The 21,184-nt window shown below is 33.9% G+C and overlaps 1 protein-coding gene across 1 annotated transcript; it reads right to left on the bottom strand.

Annotated features, from left to right (window-relative positions):
- Positions 1–13,099: 13,099 nt before the first annotated feature.
- LOC113044178 (cytochrome P450 4V2) lies at positions 13,100–20,931 on the bottom strand. Its single transcript, XM_026203887.1, has 11 exons — positions 20,682–20,931; positions 19,733–19,845; positions 18,973–19,058; positions 18,370–18,560; positions 17,925–17,994; positions 16,055–16,181; positions 15,799–15,972; positions 15,286–15,388; positions 15,007–15,141; positions 14,027–14,206; positions 13,100–13,907 (listed from the first exon to the last, which is right to left on the bottom strand). Exons 1-11 carry the CDS (start codon positions 20,872–20,874, stop codon positions 13,744–13,746), a joined length of 1,536 nt encoding a protein of 511 aa, XP_026059672.1. The 5' UTR covers positions 20,875–20,931; the 3' UTR covers positions 13,100–13,743.
- Between the last annotated feature and the right edge of the window lie 253 nt (positions 20,932–21,184).

Genomic DNA, 21,184 nt, shown 5'->3' with positions numbered 1-21,184 from the left:
CCCCTGGTCTATATTGACGTCATGGCAGCTTTATGGCATTCAGTGGATTACGCTCCTTAAGATATACTTTGGCGGAGTACAGTCAACCTCAATTTTATGCAGCGGGCACAATGTGGCAACTTCCACTAAGAGTGCAGTATGAATCCCATCAGCAAAGTTAATCACATCAGTTTCTTAAAAAAATAACAATAATGTTGCATTTTCTATTGGTATCACACATGAGCCAACGACAAGTGCTGTGGCTTGAACTGAGGTCTTGCTATATGTCTAAATGTGTTGCCCACAAGGAGATGGCTCTGACATCAAAACCATTTCTGAGCAAAAACAACAACAAAAAGGAATTATGTTGGAGATTTTGAAGGACAGCCAAGCAATCACAATAGGCTGTAGCAATCAGGGTTCATCCACCATCATCTCTGTCACCATGTGCCCCCGGCTTTCACCCAGTCAGAGGTCAGCTGACACTGAGTGACAGTTGGGACAAGAACAAGTGACTAATGGAATAGAGTTTGAGGGATATGCAGGGAAATATAAGATTTCCTCCAATCAGAAAGTTGAACTCTCTTGGGCTTGCATGAGCACCCTGTGGGAAATCTCAGAGAATTATGTTTTGTTTATTAAGTGTGAGAGCTCTGGGGAATAACCCAGACCAAGTTGGAGAAGAAGTTTGAACTTTTGAATAGTAGGCACCACCACTCAAAAGTTCAAGATCCGTAAGAGTTTTTTATTGTATTATTATTATTCATTTTATTCATTTTATTATTTTTATTTTAAATAAACAAATACTTTTATGAAGCAATGAAGCATTTCAATGAAAGACAGTAAAAAAAGACTTATGTTTCTATTACAAATAAAAGCTATTTTCAAAGAATGCTGAAAAAAAAATAAACATCAGACGCATCCGAGGAATAAATAGCATTTTAAAATCTATTAAAACAGAAAACAGTTCTTTTGAATTGTGAGCATGAGAGATTTACTTACCCCAACTTTCTAACAGTCAGTGTATATGCACACATAAATACTGAACTAGAATAAATGTTCTACACAAAACCCCAACCCCCTCTCCTCTTCTCAAAGATTCCCATCACTGGTGGGACTGAGAGTACAACTTTAATTTCCAGTTGTTTATCTTTAGAAAAAAATATGTATATATATATATATATATATATATATATATATATATATATATATATATATATATATATATATATATATATATATATATATATATATATATATATATATATATTAATACTGCTAAAATTGTATCTCCCAGACATTTTTAGTCTGTTTTAATAAACATTCCACAGATTAAATGATATGTCTCCTTTTTAATAAGTGGAAGAACATGTTCCATTTAAAAAAGCTGTTTTCTTACTGTCACGTTTAGTCTTTTAAAGGGTAGACATACTGTGTATTTGCACAAATGCACAAACGTTTACAGATACAAATGCATAAAAGCCTAAGCAAGCAGTTAAATTGTGTTTACATGATCAGTTTGACAGGAGAAAACAGCTTATCTAGCGAGAATGCATTACATGTAATCACCTACATTATAAAAGGGCTTACTTGCCTGCATCTAGTTCATTTTTAAGTAATCATGCTGTCATAAAAGCAAGCCAAGCAAATAATAAATAAATACACACACACACACACACACACACACACACACACACACACACATACATACACTTGTGCAATCACAAGTCTGAAGGCTTTTCTTATGTTTGCGCTCGTCAGATTACTGGTATTTGCACCATTATTCAACGCATTATTTAATTTCTCTCACATCAGTACTTTTATGGAATTACTTTTAACGCTAATTTGCCCTGTTTAGTAATTCTGGCCCTAAGAGATTATTCTTATAATTATTTTATATATATATATATATATATATATATATATATATATATATATATATATATATATATAATTGTGCACAATAACACCAAAAACATGTATTACAATGTAATGGGTCAACAATATTTTCCTTTTAGGTGTGAATTATCAAAGGACATCTTAGTTACATTATGGTAGGATTTAGTTACATTACTCTGTGCCAAAGTACAAGTAGCATATATAAGTTAGATAGATACAGGTCCAGGAGGGCAATAGGGGCCCTGCAAATTATCTCAGACCGCTGTCCCTCTGATGCTATAGGATTGTGTGTTCTAAGTAGTTGCTAGATAAGTGATTGTTGTGGCTGGTTGCTGGACAGATGATAAGGTGTTCTTGCTTGTGATGATTACATTTGGAGTTTGAGATTCATCAATGCTTTTTACTATCCATTTTCTTTGGTGTCTGAGGTCATTCAAGAGCTACAGAATCATAGTGACACAATAAGTGAACCTTGAAATATCCTCCTGTAAAATCCCATCAGATGGCAGCTGTCCCGAGAGAAAAGAAACTGATTAAATGAATCCAGAAACTTTTTTTTTTCTCCATTCTCTTAAGACACAAATCCCATCCAATTGTCCCTGTTAATACTCAATCTTATTGTTCAAAAGTGACAGAAAATATGATTTGGATAATTTGCATATGATTTAGAGAGATGTATCTCAAAATGGAGGTCGGGGGCAGGAACCACCTTTGAATACAAATTTGAAAGACATGCACATACACATGCAGTGAAGCAGATGGAAATGCTGTTCTCCTGTCACCTGACATCTCTTTGTCTAGAGGTGTTAGAAAGAAGCGAGGAGCAGACACAACGAGGTGAGTTCCATCAGCCGTGGATCTCTTTCAGATAAAGCAAAGCTGTGGCAGATGCACAATAAAGCCGAGGATTCAGAGCAGGTGCTTTTACTTAAAATCTGATTTTCTTAACTCATTGTAGTTTTGAGAACAATTTGCATCGTTTCTATTCATTTATAACTTTTCTTTTGTTTGTTTTTTCTAGCTCGAATTTTATAAGAACTTTATTTTCAGAGAGAAGAAAACAACGATGAATAATATGAAAAAACAGTTACAATATTTAGAAAATACTGGTTTACTGTATTTTTCATAAAAAATGCTGCAGCCTTGGTGAGCAGAAAAGAATTACCAGACCAAGAAGTATTTTTTTTTTCATGCTAAATGCTTACATTATAGTAAGAGATTATTAAAATGAAACAACAGTGGCTGGTCCATATCATTTCCAGGATTAAGAATGATAATGCGATTATCATTCGTGGAAGTCGTGAGGGTTGGACTCCCAATCGAAGGGTTGTGAGTTCTAGTCTCGGGCCGGACAGAATTTTGGGTGGGGGTAGTGCATGAACTGCTCTCTCTCCACCTTCAATACCACGACTTAGGTGCCCTTGAGCAAGGCACTGAACCCCCAACTGCTCCCCGGGCGCCGCAGCATAAATGGCTTCTCACAGTGTGTGTGTGTGTGTGTGTGTGTTCACTGCTCTGTGTGTGTTCATTTCGGATGGGTTAAATGCAGAGCACAAATTCTGAGTATGGGTCACCATACTCGGCTGAATGTCACTTCACTTTATTTAATTGGTTGTGAGTGGCCTTAATAACCTGAACCTTTCCAAACACACTGGATGATTAAGATTTTCTGCAAGATTAAAACACAAGAGAAGAAAAGATTTAAAGAGAAGATGGGTAAAAAATTTTATCTGTTGGACTTGAATAAATCTGTCTACAGTTGGACTGATAGTAAATTAAGCATGGAAGAAATACAGCACAGTAACAACTCTCTGTAGACATCAACAAATCTATAACACTAAAGCAGCTTAAGAATATTGACTACCGAGACAAACAGCAGGACACACAGTATTCTTGTTCTCTCTTCATTCCCTTCATTCCCTCTTCTCTAATTTCCATCTCCTCTGCCTCATTCTCTCTGTTCCAGCTTGCGGTGGATGTAGCAGTGTAACATTGGACTTTGCTCATAAAAAACTTCAATAGGATCAGCTGCTTTCCAGACAGACTTGGCTTACTCCAAACTGGGTTCTTAAATTAGCTATGTTGTTATAAATATTTGCACATACACTTCCTGTCTTTCAAAGTCACAGCTCTGTTTGGATGGACTTATGTAAAGCTTGTGCCTGTTATTGATGTGTGTTTCAGTAATAAACAGGGCTTGCTAATGGGGTGAAAGGGCAGAACGTTTCAAGTGTTCCATAAAAATGAGCATAGTTATAATCTGTGTTTATTAAGTGGCTGGCTTTATTTGAATTTTGAGCAGTGCAGATCATGATTGTGTTTGAATAATATTATATGTGTGAAAATATGTAACGTAGTTGGACCAACCAAACTTAGACAAGGTCACTAAAAAAGACAAATGGCTTTTGTACTCTGTGAAATATAGATAAAACAAGTTTCATGTTCATGCTTATCGTTCCTTAAAAACTAGCTTTTTGCTTTAATGGACAAATAAAATTGAGCAATTTATTACACAACGCTGTAATAATGTGTCAGCAGCTTGTCATGTTCATATTTGTCAAACTCAAGTTAAGATGTAACATGCATGCTAAATAAACAATTAAGCCATAGCGGACTCTATTTAATGTACTATATGGCCATATGAGAATAAGACAAAGGGGGGGGTGTAAGAACTAGTCACAAACTTTTTTGCTATAGTTTAAAGTTCTCAGCACTGAAATCTTTGAAAAGACTATTTTTATGAAGCGTATTACTTTACTGAATCAGTGGTATCACTGTTAAATAATAAAGTGTATTATTGATTTTTGTAGCGCACTAGCATCATTACTGAGTCCTACCTACTGTACAGCCCTGGACTTAGATTAAAAGATGTGAAAAAAACTAGGTGGCAGTTGTTCTGTGGCCAGCACTCCGACCATGTACTTTGTTCAATACTAACCCATTATTCCTACCAACTTTGTGCTGCTAAAGGAACTTCTGCCTTTTGAATTTACTTCTAAAACCATGCAACTAGGAACAACCTTAAATGAACTCAAAAAAGGATGTTTTAGAGTGTATTTTGCATTAGAGTGTGATTTTGGATTTTCTTTTTCCATCATGTAACATTATTATATTTGGTTGACACATTTAATCTGTGAAAATCCAAGAACACAGTTATATCATTCCCCATGCATAATCACATGGAAAGCTTCTCTAATCTGAAGATGCATGAGGTTTGACTAGTAGAAAAACAGAATCAAGACGTACACACACCTAACAAAAAAATTGCATTATTTCAGTAATGAGCTGTTTAACTGTGTTGTGATGTGCTAGGCTGGTAACTGAAAAATTTTAAGTTCAAGACCTTCATATTATTCCAAATCTGTATGTCTTTATGAAAACAAAAAGAGAAAAAGTTGGCTCTTTGCGATCCAATTTCACAGTTTCACAAAAATACACAAATTATGAGTTTTGTCGTATTTTCATGGTGCTTTTGTTTAATTGTTCAAGTTTTAAAGATTAGGCTCTTTGAAAAAAAATGGTACTAACCTAGATTTTTGGAAAAATCCAAAAATAGATTTTTTTTTTTTTGTTGTTGTTATTTTATTTTATTGTTTTGCTTTTCACACAACATTTCCAAATGGTTCCTTGCACAATACTATGCTACGACCTCAAAACGCTTTTATTATAGTGCACAATTTGTGAACTAACAGTTTGCTAGTTTCATTGTTTGATATCATCATCAAAAAAAAAATAATAATAATAATAATAATATATATATATATATATATATATATATATATATATATATATATATATATATATATATATATATATATATATATATATATATATATACTTAATTCTGTCATGGTAAACTTGCTTAGTAGCTCACCTGGATGCACTGAATATGCAATGTGGAGCACTCGGGCATAAGTCAAGTGAAAAACAAGTCATTATAAAAGAGCACATAGGCTTAATAAAGTCAAGCAAAAACTGAATGGTTACTTCAGCAAATACCTTTTTATTTCAAAATTTCTTCTATTAAGGTTATTGGTTTGGTTTAAAGTATAGTTTAGTGTATGTTGTAAATAATTTTGAATTGCAACAAAGCGACACTAATCATCATTTCATTTTAGAACTTCCACACTGCAACATAATAAAATGTTGCCAGATTCACATTCATCTCTTTTGGGAAAAACTCAATATGCTTTTAGCACCACTTATTTCACATGTTTGTTTGTTTATTCTGACACCATTGATGTTTTACAGCTTCTTCTGTCATTAAAGATTTATATAGCAGCTAATTATCTATTATCTTATCTTGATTATTATTTATTAATCAGACGTATGTGTTCTTTTCATATACAAAGGAGTGTCTCTGTGTCCGAGCTCTTTAAGTATCTATAGGATAGCATTTAAAGAATGTTCCAGGATCTTTCAAAATATTACAATATTATGTACAAATGTGCAAATTTCCAAAAAGTTTCAAATGGTCAGAGCCATCATAATAATCGGACATTTACCATACAACATATCTAATTTAACTAATTTACCTAATGAAAACTTTGATTAATTTAATAGCTTGTACTGTACTGGTTGAAGATCTAATTTTCACAATGTATGTTTTGTGTGTGTGTGTGTGTGTGTGTGTGTGTGGTAGGATTTATTTATTTATTAGGAAGGCAACAGTTTTGAACAATTTGAACAGTCAAGTTACACCGCAGTAAAACCAATTGAATGTGCTGTTCTTGTTTACTCCCAGCCAAATTAAATTAGCTGTCTAAGCTGACTGAGGTCAAAAGCACAGATTGTGGAATGATTATTTATTATTTAAGTACATTTGATTAATTTGCCGAAATCCAGGCCCTAAATGTCCCAGTGTGAGTTCAAAATCATAACAAAATTACCTCCCAAGTGCATATTTATGTTTATATTTGAAGTATGACTGGCTCAGCTTTGTTCATTCTGTTCTATAATAGCATCTGAGACAGATGTAAAACTGATACAAAACAAAAATAAACAAAAAGATGCACTGACTGTACTAAACACGTTGTTGTGACATACACTTGAACCTGGGTTTCGTTTCCTTTTAATTAGTTGCTGCAAAAAGTACTTTTCTTAGAGTAGAACTTGGATTGTTTGCCCCAAATAAACTAACTTGTGTAACTAGGGTAATTAGCCTTGATAGGGTATAAACAGAAAACCTTTGCACTGCATTGATTTCTTCAGCCATTATATTGTGTAATGATGTAGCTTGGTTTGATAATTGTAATGAGCTAAAACATCTAATAGGACCCTGTGGGAAAAGTTGCTTGCATGGATACACATGGATATGAGATGTCTGACACAGACATAGTACGGAGTGTAAGATTGTGGAGCAAAAAAAACAATTGTCACCAAATTTTTGACAAATTAAATGCTTTTTCATTTTAGCACAAAGGATTCTAAAGACACGTCAGAAACTGATTACTCTGCTAACATGTAAACACTCATATTTATAAATACTCATATATTCACACACAGCAAAGAATGTATGGGAAAGTTCATACATTTAACCCTGCACTGAAAGCCATACACACCACATAAACAAGCAGTGCACAACTATAAACAGAATATAGACTCAAACACAGGCTTGTGTTTCTGTAGGTTTTCTGGGTCATGCTGGAGGTTTCTTGATGGTTTAATGGGATAACGTCATGTCTAAAACAAACCTGTTTTGGTAAATTTGGATTGATTATTGTTATTAGTAGGAATAGGAGTAGTAGTAGTGGTAGTATTAATCTATGATTGACAGTCTTTCATAGCCTATAATGAAAGTAATTAAGTGTTCTGGGAAAAACTAAATAAAAATAAATACATCGTTTATCAGTAGTGGATCTTAATTACAAACTTTAATTTGCATCAAGAGGAGCATCACATTTATATATTTGTTTACTTTTAATAAATTAATCTAGTAGATCCCAAACCCTAAAATGCAAAATGTAAATAAAAAGATCTGTCAACTACTGTGTATAATTTGCATCAAGCCTAACAGACTTTTTTTTTATTTTTTTATTAATTATTTATTAATATGGGTGGCTAAATAAATACAAAGTTTTGTAAAAACTTATGCTTGACTTCTGATCTGACAACGAGTTTTATTATATATTTTATTATTATTATTATTATTTCTTTATTTTTGGTAGATGGCTAAACTAATCAGCACCCCTGAAGTGTGACTGTAAGTTTGTCAGTGTAAGAGTACAGGTTTGTGTCTGTCAGAAAGGATGTATCCTGGTGGCACTCCCTTTGAAGAAGATTTTAGGACCCCTTGTGATCTTAACTCATTCGTCTTTCTTACACATTTGCACATATATATGCACTTTGTATGCCAAGTTCATCCACAAATTCTCCATTATGTGCTCTTTCAGAGCACACTGCTCTAATGCTCAAATTGCAATACCCACCCAGCGCCGCGTGGGCGAACGTTTTTTTTTTCTCCTGGTGTCGGGGTGGGGGGCATCATAAAGGAATTATGCTTAGGGCACCAAAATGGCTAGCACCGGCACTGTACCCACCTAAACATGTAAATAAAAAATTAATGTAAAAATTTGTCGAATTCTCTTTCAAAACACTGTCTATGTAATAAACATCTACAGTTTTAACAAAAAAGGGGGGATCTGACTAACCGCTTTAATCTTCCAATTACTGTAATTATATAAACAGAAATAGAATACAAATGCATGCTAAATAAACATTCAAATGAAATCTAAAGGAAAATTTCCACTTGAAAATAAATCAAATATAAATTTATTAAAGTATTTGTTGAACTGTTTTATTATAATACTTTGGTAACATGGCTGAGTTTATAACAGACCTGCTTACAAAATGTGGAACTCAGTCAGATAGAGTTTGTCTACTTTAATAAAGTAAGTATAAATTCAACAGAGGATTAATTTAAAGCAAGCTTTTTTTCTTGCTATATTTACTTTGATGTTATGTTATTGAAGATATCCAGCCGACCAACAGAAAAATCAGATATGTGTCTCTAATACTTAGAAAGAAATCATGAGTGTGTCGTAGTGTCCAGAGCCATAAATATATAGATGTGTGTTTTGTGTTTATGAGGGAGGGAGACGGATGAAAAATGCCAGAAATCCCGCTCTGACGGCAGCACTGTCGAAATGTAATTGAGTGTCCCTTTCAGTGCTTGTGAGCATTTGACCTCTTACATTTCACTCTCTCAGGGCTATTTAGAAATACTTTGATTAAATTTAAATTAATTTAACAGAATTGTTTTGAATTTACTCTGCCCTGGAGAGTTCCAGTATAGAAATATGAAATGCTATGAGTGTGTCAACTAGGATTAAATTGGTGGCACGACCCACATTTCTGCCAATTTAGGTGTAAGATTACTAGAGTGCACACTTCAAAAGGAAGACTGTCATGCCAGTATCTGAAGCCCTGAGCTAGCCAGTGAGTAATACATGTGTGCTTGACACACACACACACAGACCTGGACACACTCCCTGTGTCCGAAAATACCTATTTCTATACTATATAGAAGGCAGCAAACTGAGCTGAGTAGTATGTCCTAGCTGGAGTTATCCATAACACAGTAGGCAAAAAGCACTCAGATTATTTATTATAACTTCCAAACTTCAGATTCTTAAGTGTGTGACTGATGGACACTTTACTTATATATATATATATATATATATATATATATATATATATATATATATATATATATATATATATATATATATATATATATATATATATAGTAATGTGCTGCCTAGTAAAAAAAATATATATAATAAAAAAAAGTTAAAAAGGAAAAACATTTCTGTTTTATGTCAGTGGAGGACCTCTGAGTCTTACTTACAGTTTAGACAAAGACAGTCTGTTTACAAAGTTTGTACCAGAGATATTGGATCTTGATAAAAATGTGAGTTCTTGCTGTGTGGACATTTGGGTTTTGCCAGAGGGTTCAGTGCATATGCTTTGCATGTGCATTCATGTGTCTGGTGCCTTTAATTGCAGAGGAAATTTCTCATGTCTCTGTTCATGAGAAAATACACTAAAAGAGGAACAACACCACCCCTCAGTGCTCAGAAGACATCACTGCATCCTTTTCACATTCAATGTGTTTGTCAGTCAACAATTAAAACCCTCACCACCATCACTCTTTACAATGTTATTACTCATTTACCAGCTCTTGTGTCACAAATCACAACAATTTTGATCGTAAGATTAAAGTATTGGATTAGAGCAGTTTTTCAGTGCAATCTGAGCATATCGCCTGCCAATCACATCATGAGTGTTATATTACACAACAAGTTTCTGTCGCCTCAGGCAGGGATGAAAATAACTGCTTGAATCTTTTCTTTTCCGCAAGAGACTATTATTTTTAGCCTTGTTTTAATTTCTACTCTAATATGGAAGAAGTGGGAGGTCATACATCAGAGTTGTGGGTAATTGCACAGTAACAATGGCTTTGCTGTCAAAATAATGCAGTAGTCAATGTGAGAAGATCATAGAGGAGAACACAAAAGCCAGCAGAGGGAGGGAAAGTTTTAATTAACTGCAGCCCTGAGGGACACTGTGTTGTATCTGCTCACAACTATCAAACAAACACTTCAGAGCACAAAGAGAAACCCGAAAAGAGATATTAAATGGGAAAACAAACAATAAGAAAGGAAGAAGACATGGGCCCTGGGCTTCTATCTCACTACAGGGCCCACTGTTTCTATCTGTACTGATGTTATCCAGCCAAAACATGTTACAATCTTTTTTTTTTTTTTTTCTTTTTTTTTGCCAAAACGTCCTGTCACTTATTAGAACAGTTCACCAACAAATGAAACATTTCTGAAAATGTACTCACCATAGGCCTTTCAAGATGTAGATGAGTTTTTTTTCTTTGTCCGAACAGATTAGGAGAAATTTAGTATAATCTAAAAATATCCTCTTTTGTGAATGGGTGCCATCTGAATGAGTCCAAACAGTTGATAAAAGCACATGTAATCCACACGATCCAAATCCACCAATGAAAGTATTGTGAACTGAAAAGCTGCATGTTTGTAAGAAACAAATTAATCATTAAAGAATTTTAACTTTAAATCAGTGTTTCTTGCCAAAATACGACCATAGGACATAAAAACGCTTCTTCCAGTGAAAAATTCCACCCCCGTTGTTCTCTCACACCAATATTCCTGGATGTACTGCATTTGGTTAGACTGCTATGCTTTTAAACAGTGCTTGATCTTTGCATATTACTCTCATGTTTCAAAGAGATTTCTTTTTCACTGGAGAAAGCAACATAATAGATAGCAGACAGAAGGTACAATTTAAAGTGAAAAATGTCTTATTGACTGGACACGGTGTCACTACACAAGACATTAATTTATTGATGGACTGGAGTCATGTGGGTTACTTGTGGATTATCTGTTGCGTTTTTATTAACAGATTGGACTGTTTTTCTGGCATCACCCATTTACTGCAAATAATCCAAATTTTCATTTTTGGGTGAACTATTCCTTTAACAAATAAGAGGTTAGCCATTAGAGGCTGTGCAAAGTGTAAGGCTTCGAAAAAAAGTGTGCTCAAAGGTCTCGTGGGACCATGATGGTTGGGTGGAAAAAGAAAATACACAGGTGAGAATATGAAGAGAGGGAGCTGAAGAACGAGGACAGAGCAAGACTATATTGGATGATGTCTGAAGATAGGAGGAAGTCATTAGAGTTTGACTTTGGTGCTGTAGCAATTAAACTTAGCCAAAAACAGCTCTGAATGTTCTTCTACGTGCTGTGCATCACAGTCCATATTTTCTGACAGCCCTTGTGCCCAGTGGAGGGATGTTAAGATAATTATTTTCTTTGTAAAAACATCAAAATCTTTGATTGTCATAATTAATAAAATACACCTTGGTAATTTATATAATAATTCATATAATATATATATGTGTGTGTGTGTTTTCAGGAAGTAATAAAAATATGAAATGCAAATCAATACTCATTACTTTTAACAAATATATGGCAATATTTTCTGCCTAGGATTTATTATGAAAATTGCTATACAAATACATTTGAATTTAAATATTTATCTTGACAATGTTTCTCTATACTTTAATTATAATAATAATAATAATCAAATAAATAAATATATATTCTGGGTGACTGTTTATTTCAAGGACATATTCTCATTATAAACTAGCAGCAGTTAATACCATATTGGCTGTTTATTGGTACTTATAATATTAATGCCTTATTCCCCTTGACCATATTTTAGATCTCTTATCTAAACTTTAATAATACCTTACTAACTATTAATAAGCAGAAAATTAGGAGTTTATTGAGGCAAATTTCTTATTTAATATTCGATTGCTTCTGTGAATAACAGACTGAAAGAACTTTGAATTTGTTTACATAAGCACAGATCAATGAAAACGATATTTCAGAACTAGTTAGGAAAAGGTGACAAATCATTTGAACACATTATTATTATTATTATTATTATTATTATTATTATTATTATTATTATTATTATTATTATTATTATTATTGTTATTGTTATTATTATTATTATTATTATTATTATTTTACTGGCCATCAATTCTAGAAAGATGCCATTGAAGTTATAGATAAGGAATCTACCAACAGAGGTCATGCTAAACAACAAACACTTGGACAATCCACTGTATGTGGAATTAAACAGATTGTTGCTGTCCACTGCTATTACTGGTGTCTTTATTTAAAACACTGAATAATTATTAATTAACTGAAGACAGCACCAGAGGTCATTAATTCTCAGACTATTGTATCTCCCTCTTGAGTCTTATCAAGGCATGAATATTTTCAACACTTTTTCTTTTCAAGTAATTACAGTCTCTATCATCTATGCTGATGTTGTCCCATAATTGCAGATGTTTTCATGCTGACTTTGCTGATCTACAGAATGAGGTATGAGCATTCATGCACATGTGCAATCCGGCGTATCTGCTCTATGGTGCATGTTCGAATAATTATTTGTCTGTTGATGACTGTCACAGCTAGAATGCAAAATTAAAAACCAACCAAGACCTCAAAAACTGAGAATGAAACCAACACTAAAGATTCTTTAATAGTATTTCATTGTATTTCTAACAATCAGTAAACGATTCCCAAAATATTAGTTTTATAATTAATATTAGCATCTTTAGATTTAAATGTGTAAAACAAGAGAAGAGAAAGAAAGAAAAAAATTGCATGTCTGAAACAAATGATCTGCTAACATTTAATGCCACATAAACCAGAGTTAATTTAAGGATAGATTATTACAGAGTTTTAGTCATGGTCATTCTGGAAGGAATTAAATGAAATGTTCTTAGATTACATTTTATAGTATATTTTTAAAAGCGCTTAATCATTTCGCAGTACTTTCAGTTACAGAACAGTTGCACTTCTGTAATTGTGTAACTTTCAACATAATCTCTTGACAATTATTTGGACAAGATTGCATAATCTTAAATTCATTTTTAAAATAACCTGAATGTGCAGGAATTCCACAGACTTCCAGTTATTGTACCTATGCATAAGAAGTATGTTATGCTTTTTTTATATTGTAAATTGGTATTTATTATCATTTTGTCTCAATTTATCACAATCATAAACATTTTTTTTCTAATAACTATACTGTTTACTGTACTTTGTTGTTTTCCTAAGCTATTGAAATTTGTGTCCAATGAATCAGAAATCTTGCACATTCAAAGAAAATAGCTTGAGGTGGATATCATACAAAAATGTAGATTGTAGGACAATCATGGTTAGGTTCGGGTATTGGGCTTTATGCTAATTAAGGTTTGTGTCATTCAGTACAAAATATTTCCATTTTGAATGAATTCTCTTGTTGACTAGATGTGTGTGCTTAGTGCTTTCTGCGCTCCAACTTGATCCAGATGCCTCGCTCTGGTCTCAGTACCAGTTCGCCCACTGGACGGAGTTCCTCCCTCTTCTGACATGCCTCTATGTTAAAGTAGCGCAGAATAGAAGCCAGAATAACCTTTTCCTCCATTATAGCAAAACGCTGACCTGAATACACAAACATAAAACTGTCAGCTATAATAAAAAAGTAAAATAAAAAAACTCTTACAGAATGTACAGAATGACACATTATTTCCAAGTATAATCTTTATGCTTGTAGGTCTCACCGATGCAGTTGCGAAGGCCGGCAGAGAATGGAATGAAGGCATAAGGATGTCGACCGACGCAGTTCTCTGGCATGAAACGCTCAGGACGGAACTCTTCAGGGTCAGGGAAGAAGCGAGGGTCACGGTGAAGGGCATAAGTTATGATGATGACATTTGCTCCTTTAGGAACTTTATAGCCATCTACAGAAGGCACACACAAGTACCATGTCAAATGGTACAACAAATTAATCATAGTAGCTTACCAAAATATGAAAATTCTCAAATTACTTATTAATATCTATGTTGTTTTAAATATGTGTGGTGTTATTATTTCAGCTATTATTTCAATAAATTAAAGTAAAATAAAATAGAGGACATCCTACTTTTTGTCATTGCATGATAAAAATCTAAGTAAAGATTATTTGTGTGTGTGTGTGTGTGTGTGTCCGTGCATGCGTGCGTGGTCCACATGGGTTATTGTTTATCATGCAATAACCCATGTCCCCATTTTTCAAAATGCTTATAAACCATACAGAATGAGTTTTTTTGAGAAAGTAAAAATGCACAAAGTTTCCTGTGAGGGTTAAGGTTAGGTGTAGGGCCAATATACAGTTTGTACAGTATAAAAACCATTACGACGTGTGTGTGTGTGTGTGTGTGTGTGTGTGTGTGTGTGGAAAGAACGGCACTATAATTTATTAATGATATTTGGGGTGAGTAAATAAGAACAGAATTAAAGTTTGGAAGTGATCAGCTACCAGTGCATTATTATTAAGAGAATGATTTATTAAATAATTTATTAAATTGATCTTATTGCAGTTCATAGTAAAAAATAATGTCATACTGGTTCGGACCTCTTTGTTTGTGAACTATTGCTGAAACTGATGAAAAAAATACTATGTAATACTAATACTACTGTGTGAATTAACAAAATACCACATTACTCAATGCATGCATGACCCAAGGAATGAATGGATACGTGACAAGTAGAAGGAACTCACTGATCTTCATATCCTGACAGATGGTTCGGGCAAAAAACGGAACAGAAGGGAAGAGACGCAGAGACTCCTTTATCACACACTCCAGATAACGCAGTTTCTTTAGATCCTCTGTGTTAATTGGCCTCTCAGACTCGCCTGACACACACAAACACATTGCAAAATTTTAAAAACGAGTTCCAAATGGTTTCAGACTCTTTAACCTCACAACAAAGGAATGATTTAAACACCTGTTCTTGGTGTTTAACAGAATAATATGAACCACAAGTGGGCTTAACGCACCAAAAACCTCAAATAGTTCTTGTTGCGCCTTTCTTTGGATTTCAGGATGGGAGCCTAACAAGTGTATAGCCCAGTTCATGGCAGCCGCTGTTGTGTCATGACCCTGCAAAAATGCAGCAAACAAATGCTTTTTAACATAAAGTTTACCTCACCAAGTTACCTTGGTTTCAAAACATTTAGAAATTTCAGTGATTTGGTAAACCTATGAACAAATGTCTAATGGTTTTAACTCATTTGGATCAGTTTTATCATTTAAGTTCTTTTTTAATTAAATGAATTTGAATAGTGTAATACAGAAAAGGTGGATGATAATGACCTAGTTTGCCAATCCTTGCCTAATAACACACAAAACAAGAACTATGCATGAATAAAATAACAAAATGTTACAGGACATTCATATTTACCTTCATAATGGTATTTATTTATTTTTTCAGAGTTATCATAGCATTGTTTAACCCGCTAGCCTGTGCGGTTTTGAACAGTAAATCATTTTGTTCCTCTCACAGTTCCTACCTCAAACATAAAGGTGTCCACTTCCTCCTGGATATCTTTGTGGGTTAACTTTTTCCCATCCTCATCTGTTGTTTTTAACAGCATGTCCAAGAAAGCCCGTCTTTTTCTCATTCCCTGATCTGATTCACTGTCAGACTCAATGTAGTTAATGTACTCTGACCTCTCGTTAATCACCTTCATGACAGAAAGACACACCGGTGATCAGAATGCAGCCTTGACCAGACTGAATGTGGTTGGATATTACACAAACACTCACACTCTCTGTGAAGGAGTGAAGGACTTTCAGACTACGGTTGTGTTCTCTGCCTTCACCAAAATAGTTATACACAAAATCAGGCCAGTACCAGGGCATCCTCTGGCGCTTGGTGATGATGTCACTCATTCTGTACCAATTAGAATAACAGAAATTGCAAGTATTAGTAAATATCATATTCATTCATTGGTAACACGTTATAATAACTTACATTAATTAATTATTAACAAACATTATGTAATGCTTGACAGAGATGCTTTCACAAATCATTCACTTTTGAAATTATTATATAAAATTATTTTGACAGATGGTTTACAATTATTTAATCAGAATCAGAATCGGAGCTTTATTGCCAGGTATGTTTACACATACGAGAAATTTGTTTTCATGACAGAAGAAATTACATTAAAGCTTCTTAACGTGTTTTTGAATGCGAACAAATGTCATTAAACTTCAGTTCACATATTACATAATGCTCATTACATTTACAAATGTCATGAAAATATATCTGTATTAGTCATTTTAAGCACTTCACAATCTATTCATGTTAACATATTCATTAACTCATAATCACAGGCTGTAAATGTCATTTATTCTGTCTTCATTTGGTGTTTAGACTATTTTCTACTATTTAGTTTGTTGCAACTACTATTTTTGCATCTTAACAGGAGGGGAAAAAACAACAACAAGAAAATACTTTGTTTATCATTGATCAAGAAACTGTAATATGAACAAACTGAACCATGTTTCCTTGTAGTAATCAAATTATGAAATGGATAGTTCCAGTCCTTGATTTTGATTGGTTAAGCCGCATCAGAAGCTGTTGTAGATTACACTACAAACATACACCCGGCTTTACGTCATGCCTAACAATGCCCCTTGGCTGTTATAAACTTACTGTAAACCACAGCTGCTTTATTGACCCCTGTATACTTTTGAAGCCCTTAACCATCTATTTAGAACTGGAATTATTTTGAAGTATTTTGAAACTTTCAGAGCACTAAATATAACCATGACTTTAGACTGTTTTTTTTTTTTTTTTTTTTTTTTTTTTAAAGGACATTTAAGATCCTTGATTCTGATTGGTTGAGCCGTATTCGAATCTGTTGTAAATTGCACTACAAAAAAACACCTTTGTTCACTTATGTTGGTTGCTCAGCAACCACTTATTCACAACTGTTTCTTAGGAGCTAAATTTGGCGAAAGAAAACAGCTTTTATTTAAATCATTACACTTTTTTTGCCCTGTTTTATTCTGTGAAACCTTACTATGTACATGGAATAACCATTTTATAAAAGGAATAAGCCCAATGAAGCCATGATTTACAATGAATTTATAACACCTAAGGCCGTTTTTAGGTTTTAGGGTTTTAACAATGCCCCTTAGCTGTTATAAATTCAGTGTAAACCACGACTTCTTAGGGCTTATTGCTTTAAAAGTAATAATTCCTTACATTTATATAGCGCTTTTCTAAGCATTCAAAGCGCTTTACATTGTCAGGGGATATCTCCTCATCCACCACCAGTGTGTAGCATCCACCTGGATGATGCGACGGCAGCCATATTGCGCCAGAACGCCCACCACACACCAGCTTATTAGTGGAGAGGAGACGGAGTGATGAAGCCAATCAGCAGATATAAGGATTGTTAGAAGGCCATAATAAACATACAAAGTTATCCGTTGCATGGCCTTTGGAATAAAGCATGACCGAGCACTAAAAGCTAACTCAGCAAGCCAGTTAAACACACACAGTTATTTGCAGAGTTTCAAACCAGTATTGATTTGTACTCGGATGCACAACCTTAAATCTGTCTAGCATCCACCCTAAAAAAGTTCCTTCCATATCAACGTTAATAAATGTATAAGCACTTACCTGTACACACTGCGCACATACTCAGAGTCATGGTTGCTCTGTGCATAGATCTTCTTTCCCATGGCAGTCTCTGAAATGTAACACTTCTGTTTTGAATTTTGATACTTGTCCACATTTTCTCAAACAAACTACTTGCATTGTCACCCACACTAGAAACCAAAACCCTCAAAAAAAAACAAAAAAAAAAAAACACTATAAACACACAGACAAAATATATGTAAATAGACCATAGTCAGGTTAGACACCATTTATGTGGATGAAAACGAGGCTGTGAGGAATAAATTTAGTCTTTACAATGCCATAATAATACAATGCCTTAATAGTCTGCTGTATAATAGTCCAAAACCACAGTTTGTCCCCACCTCAAGTTTGTCTTGTTAAAGGTACACATTAAGGTGCTATCATTACTTTAAGGATGTTAAAATGTGCAGAAAACTACACAAACCACAGATGATGTCAAGGGCACAGAGAGTGATGTGGTTAAAGCAGTTGAAAGAGCCTTTTCCAGCTTGTTTCTGAAGTTTCTCTATGAGCACTTCTGCCTGTTCATTCATCACCTCCAGGAACTCAGTTAGTATAGAGAAATGAAATGTCGGGGTCAACATCTTACGTCTGTGTCTCCACTTATCCCCAGTACTAACAAAATGAAACACATAAGGGAATTTAAGACAGGTGTCTTAGTTATTTTTTTTGTCTGCTCTTTATTATTGAACTAAATAGAATCAGTATTAAACTGTCTCATGATCAATCACAATTCTACTGTCTTCGGTTTAGCTGCTAATCTATAAACTGAACTTGATTTATAAATGATGAACTTTACACAGCTATTAGAGACTGACTGGAGCTGAATAATGACATTAGTGGTTTTTTTTTTTTTTAGCTGTTTTACTGAAGACTATTGATTAGTCTTATATTGATGAAGTTGGCATCAATGGTTCTGAACTGATACTACTAACTGACCCTGTTTAATACTGTGTGGTTGCTTTGAAATGTTCCCTACAACTTGAAATTATTTAAAATGAGCATTTATAATGTTGGTATACTTTACCTTGTGAGTAGTCCTGTTCCCAGCCAGGGGTGCAGAAATTTGTATGCGTAGGCCTTGTCCATGTGAACGGGGTTATTGAGCACTGTCTGTATAAGTGGTTGGATTTGCCAAGAGTGACAAATAAAACAAATTGAGGACTTATATTTGTTACCACTAGGGTTGATGATATATTAAGTATTATAATAAGTATTCACATGCATGCAATGTAAAAATGTGAAGTACAATTTTGTTGGAATATAGAATTAAGCAACATTGTGTTGAATATTGCAATACTAGTTTCACAATCTTTTTTTTTTTGTTGTTTCCCAAGTGTGAGACTGTTAAAACAGATGTTTTAAACTAAATATTTATTGTATTTTATTCCTTACATTGAAGCACTTTGATTCAACTTGGCAACAATGGCTGCTGAACTGAAAAAAAAAAACTGAAATAATGGTTCCTCTGCTTTACTATCACCACCAAAACTACTCTTTAATCTGCTTTTACACTTCGCAGGGTTAGACTTTAACATACTGAATGGTATCTTTCAATGTTCTTCTAATCTTTAACGTTTTATGTGTTTCTTTGCACATAGATATCATACATATCATATCTTTTTCTTTTAACTAATGCACATTCATCAACTATTGCGGTGCCACTAAATAGAGTTCACTCACTGAGGTTATCTTGATCTTCAAACATCAACTCATATTGTGTAATACACTGTCACTATAGGCCAGAGACCCTGATCAACAAATGAGAGTGCGCATGCAAGTGATACCTCGATAGTCTCAGCATGGTATAAGATGAGAAATGGAATAGGTCCGATCCATAATTTAAACAGAGGAGAATCCCAGAATTCTTTTGTGTAGCCAACCACCTGACAAAAGAAATCTGAAAGACAGTTTTCAACTATTATACTTCACTGCATTTGAAGGGTTACTTTAATTCAAGTCGAACACTGAACTTTCTATGTTAAAATTAGAGTCAGGGAATAGTTGTCACAGAAGAAACTATACGTTTGGCTGTCGTTTTAATTTAAAAAACAGAACAATTTAGAATATGTTTTTATACACTTTTTGATGGTCTCTTTTGAAAATTGAGTTGGCAATAAGTTGCACTTATGTATTAACTAACTCCCATTACAGAATTACTGTCTGAATAATATCTGCTAACTCTATTGTGATGGTCTTTGCAAGTAGGCTACATTTCTACTTACATCTATTCTACTTACCCTAGCCCTACCAGCCTACTACTCACTCTAATGAGAGTTAGATATAGCCTATAGGTGGAACATTACAACAGAATGTGTTAAAGGAATCATCAAAATACATTTTTAGAATAGACATTAAAATATAGAATACTTTAGAATATAACATTAAAAAAAACGATAGAAAAGAAAAGAAAAGAAAAGAACAGAATAGGCCCTACTTGGCTGTAGTCTTGCAATTAATACATTAAGCTTCGTCAAATACATTGGTTTATTGAACAATTAGAAATAACCTATTCTTTAAAAGAATCTTAGCATGTAAAAGTGAACACTTTCATTGCTTTTATTATTTCTGATATATTATTCGTTTTATTTTTGTCATTCTATAATAACTTTTTTTTTATTTATTATCATGTATAAATTATATGTGTGTTCTATATTTATTTATGAGATTATGAGCAGACAAAACATAGTAAAGATGCTTGGAAGAAAAAATGGATCTATATATTGCCCTTCTCACCTCCCGCGTTCGATTTAAACTGCAGCGCGTCCCCGATGAACGGATATGTGTTTCCAATGCCCGGGACTGGCTTCAATTCCTTCCAGTTGTGAAGGTAGTTTTTCAGCAGTTGGTAGGTGATGTATGTCAAAAGAATAACGCAAACCGTCGCGGCTACGAACCCAAAACTGTACACACCGACGAACGGGACCATCTTGCCACTGAGAGGCACGGAGGTGCGTGTGTGTCTATGAGCTTCACGGCGTTTTATAATGAATTTGCTACTGGACTTTGGATCATCCTGACAAGTAGCCAAACGCAAGTTCACAAGGCACCGCTACAAATTAATTTAAAGAACTGCAGAACCTCTGAAATGGGAAAATTTTGTTGCTTTGTTTATGTTGGGAAATCGTGGAAAGACTTAATGTGTAGCCAAATTAAAAACTTTGAGAGACAGTATTTTGTATTTAAAATACTCAAAATACATAATCAATTAGTTAATTTTGCTCTCGGATAATACAATA

The sequence above is a fragment of the Carassius auratus genome, chromosome 26, assembly GCF_003368295.1.
Source record: "Carassius auratus strain Wakin chromosome 26, ASM336829v1, whole genome shotgun sequence".
Classification (NCBI taxonomy): Eukaryota; Metazoa; Chordata; class Actinopteri; order Cypriniformes; family Cyprinidae; genus Carassius; species Carassius auratus.
The sequence above is the reverse complement of the archived record's forward strand: the minus strand, read 5'-3'. Positions and strand labels throughout refer to the sequence as shown.

Coding starts and splice junctions, on each gene's coding strand:
- LOC113044178 (XM_026203887.1), bottom strand. CDS start 20,874: ATGGTCCCGTTCGTCGGTGTGTACAGTTTTGGGTTCGTAGCCGCGACG. Junction 19,059..19,732: donor ACCATGCTGAGACTATCGAG/GTATCACTTGCA, acceptor CCACTTATACAG/ACAGTGCTCAATAACCCCGT. Junction 18,561..18,972: donor GGAACAGGACTACTCACAAG/GTAAAGTATACC, acceptor TCATTTTGTTAG/TACTGGGGATAAGTGGAGAC.